The 3,521-nt window shown below is 46.1% G+C and overlaps 1 protein-coding gene across 1 annotated transcript; it reads left to right on the top strand.

Annotated features, from left to right (window-relative positions):
• The first annotated feature begins 1 nt into the window (after position 1).
• LOC113210197 (uncharacterized) lies at positions 2 to 1,642 on the top strand. The gene is made up of 2 exons (XM_026428064.2): positions 2 to 78; positions 269 to 1,642. The coding sequence occupies exons 1-2, from the start codon at positions 10 to 12 to the stop codon at positions 821 to 823; spliced, it is 624 nt and encodes a 207-aa protein (XP_026283849.2). The 5' UTR covers positions 2 to 9; the 3' UTR covers positions 824 to 1,642.
• The last annotated feature ends 1,879 nt before the right edge of the window (positions 1,643 to 3,521 follow it).

Here is a 3,521-nt window from a genome sequence, read left to right as displayed (position 1 = left end):
CCTCGAGATATGGATGTGGAGTTTGTCAGCCGGACCGCTCCCAATGAGAAGGCGACTGTCCTCGCAGAGGCGCCAGGGGTGAGTGCGAGGGTGCTGCGGTGGGTAGGGTTCAAAGCCCTGGAAAGTTTCTGGACAATTTCCGGAAAATTTCAGGAAAAAATTGAAAGTTTTCCGGGGGGAAAATTGACAATTTCACAGATTTGGGAAAGTTTTCCGTTATTTTCGGGAAATTTTCAGGAATTTTTCTGAGTCCGCCGTTCTGCCGCAGGTTACTCGGCTGGTCAAAGTGTCCTGTCACAAGGACCCCGCCTGGAGCCTCGAGCTGCTGCAGCGCGCCGCGCCCACGGTGGAGCGGCTGAGTGTGGGCCACCCCCAGGAGGCCCACCTGCTGGCGGTGCACGCCATGCCGCGCCTGAGGAGGCTGCACGTGATGATGGGCGCCGACGCCGACCTGGACGCGCCGCCCGTCGTGCTGCCCGCGCTCCCGCCGGGACACGCCGGCCTGCAGTGCCTCACGGTGTCCCGCCTCCCCCGCGCCACGACGCAGTCCCTGCTGCTGGCGCACGGCCGCGCACTGGAGGAGCTGCAGCTGTGGGTGGGCACGGCGGGTAGCCTGGCGTGGCCACGCAGCTGCGGGGACCTGCACTCGCTGCTGGAGCAGTGCGGGCTGCGGGCGCTCAGGAGGCTCGTGCTGGTGAGGGCTCACAAATTCAGCCACGAGACGGCCGCCTGCGGCGAGCAGCTCGCCGAGGTGCGGCGGTTGCTGCCCTCGGCCGAGGTGCTCTGCGACGTGTGCGACAGCGTGGAGGTGGATGAGGTCTAGGAGCTCCTTCCAGTTTTATTGATGGTGACGTCCCGTCTACCTCTCTGCACGCTGCGCGATTCAAGTCAGTGCAAGCAATCGGACACATTTATTTGTGATGTTGTTTCTTTATCAGTTTCAGTTTTGTAAAATGTTTCAAATGTATCATCTGCTACAAAGCTTTTCCGCCGTCGACGACATAATCTCGATTCTCGATTCAATCGGTACGTTGTCCATCAATGAGGCAGCCACTACTGGTTTATTGCATCTGCGAGTCATTGGCGGAACCACCGGTGGCTGAGGGATTGAGCTGCCCGACCCAGAGAGGATCAAGTTAGGCCCCCGGCCGCCCCGGCAGCCCGCACACGGCCAGCAATTGAGCTTGTTTGTGTCGCTAATTATCCAGCGCACGGCATGGCCCGGGCTGCGCGCGGACCATTGCAGGGGGTCGCTCATCTCGAAGGAAAGAGAGTCTGTGACCCCGCCGTCTCGACTGACGGGACAGAGGATATACGATCCCACATGGACAGAAGAGGCCGGAAGAAGAAATATTTCGCCGGCGGTGCGGTGTGCGGTGTGTGCGTGTGCACCGTATGCGTCCCGAGGGGCACTTCCCTGTAAATTCAAACGTGCACCCGCCTTGATATTTTTTTCCTATTTATATTTACAAATGAATTTTCATAACATAACTGTTGTAACTTTCCAAAACATTTTTGTTATTAAATTAAATAGCAATGTTAGTGCTTCACAAAAAAGTTATTTAATTTTAGAGATTTTTTTTAAAACGGTGCAAGGTTTGTTTGATTTTTTTTAGGAATAAATTTCCCTTGATTTTTCCGATTTTTTACGATTTTTTGTAGGGTCTTCTTACACTGACATTTTGTTTTGTACCCCTCGCTCCAACCACAATATACCAGCCAAAATGAATGAATGAAAACAAAGCGACGCATAACAAAAACGGTCGCATGTTTTTTTTAAAGTCGTGTACTTTGTGCGTTTTGTTTTATTTTACGTAACACATCCATTTGGCTGGTAGTACTATACATCTCGTATACCCCGGGTGGAAGGATCTTTAGTTAAAGTGTAGTTTGGACTATAGCGTTCAAACTGCAGTCTTGAAACTGCAGTTGCAGAGGAGAAAAAAAAGAGAAATGAGTATAGTTGATACATTAGTTTGGCAATTGAGTTTTCAGATATTTCATTATGCTACTTTTTCTGTAGTTTTCCACACTAGTTTCGCACTGTAGTTTAAAGACAGTTTTAAGACCAATTTACTATCGAGTTTCCGACATTAGTATGAAGTTGTCCTGAAAGTTGTATTTGCATCTGCATTGCAACCAGTACATTAACTGTAATTCTGACAAGATGATAATAAAGAGTAAGAATTTAATCTTTTCACACCATTAATTATGCAGAATACCCATAGTTGAACTAGCAGATAACATCAATAGTACCAATCTGTATTGGGAATACCAATTTTTATACAGTTTCTGTATATTTTGAGTAATCAGAGATATAATTTTGATTAAACAAATCATGAGACTTGTGAATATTTTTGATCTATGATTATATAGCATTACAGTTTGTTGTACGTCTACACAACGTGTTTCACACCTCTGATAGTGTGACGTAAATTACACAAAACTTAATACATATTGCAATTGTAGCATTGGCGTAGTTTCAGTTTCAAATAATTTAAGGTTTTTTCGTTAAACTTTCACTCACGCTCCGTCAACATTAAGGCCAACGTTTGATGACTTGAAATGAATACGTAAAGCTCCACAACAAACACCAATATAGTTTACTTACCAAACACCTTCAATAATCACCGAATTGTCAGTAGTCGGGACACATCACTGGAAAAACTAACGTTACCGAGGTAACGTTTCTTGACGCGACCAAACCAGGTAACGTTTGGTGATGCAACCAGTTTGTGCTGGCCCTATCCTTTTGCATGGGGTAGGTCGCATCAGGAAACGTTACCGGTCTTGGTCACATGATGAAACGTTACCATGGTAACATTAGTTTTTCCAGTGTATTTCTTGCAAGATTGGCAGTTCAAAACGAAGACACTTTAGTTAAACTATGCTTGAACTGTAGTCAAACTACAGTTCGGACTGCAATAGAGGGGTTCGCTAGGCTCTGAGGGACATCGGGTAACGGCACACTTTCCTGTAGCGTGGCGCCATAGCCCAGGGGTACAGACCTCGTCTCCGAATTGGAAGGTTCGGGGTTCAAATCCCATCGGTCGCCGTCAACTTTCATCATCCAAGTAAGTTACATCGAGGGTAAAATTGGTAATTCCAAAGGGAGAAGCGGAACCAAAGTAAATTAGGGCAACGTGGGGCATAAAAATTTTCAAATTTGAAAACAAGAACTAAACTTATAGGACACAGCAAAACTAACATTTAACTACAGTAAAACTGTAATTTAAGTTGCAGAAACCTGGCAGAATTCTGAAACGAACTATGGAAAACTGTAGTTTGTCCGAAAAAAGTGGTACTTTTCGTACAGTTAAACTATAGTTTTTCGTACTTATAATGCAGTTTAAGCATGTTTTTCTGTACTTTAACTGGAGTTTCAGAACACTGAAACTACCATATAGACACACTTGAAACCCTACTTGGGACTTAGACTCGCATGCACTCTATCTGCATTATAAGTTGAGAAAAAACTTAGAAAACTGATGCAGTCAAAAGTGTAGATCCTTCCACCCGGG

Source organism: Frankliniella occidentalis, unplaced genomic scaffold (genome assembly GCF_000697945.3).
Source record: "Frankliniella occidentalis isolate FOCC.00 unplaced genomic scaffold, Focc_3.1 Scaffold24, whole genome shotgun sequence".
Classification (NCBI taxonomy): Eukaryota; Metazoa; Arthropoda; class Insecta; order Thysanoptera; family Thripidae; genus Frankliniella; species Frankliniella occidentalis.
Note: the sequence above shows the minus strand (reverse complement) of the source record. Positions and strands in the feature narration are given on the sequence as shown.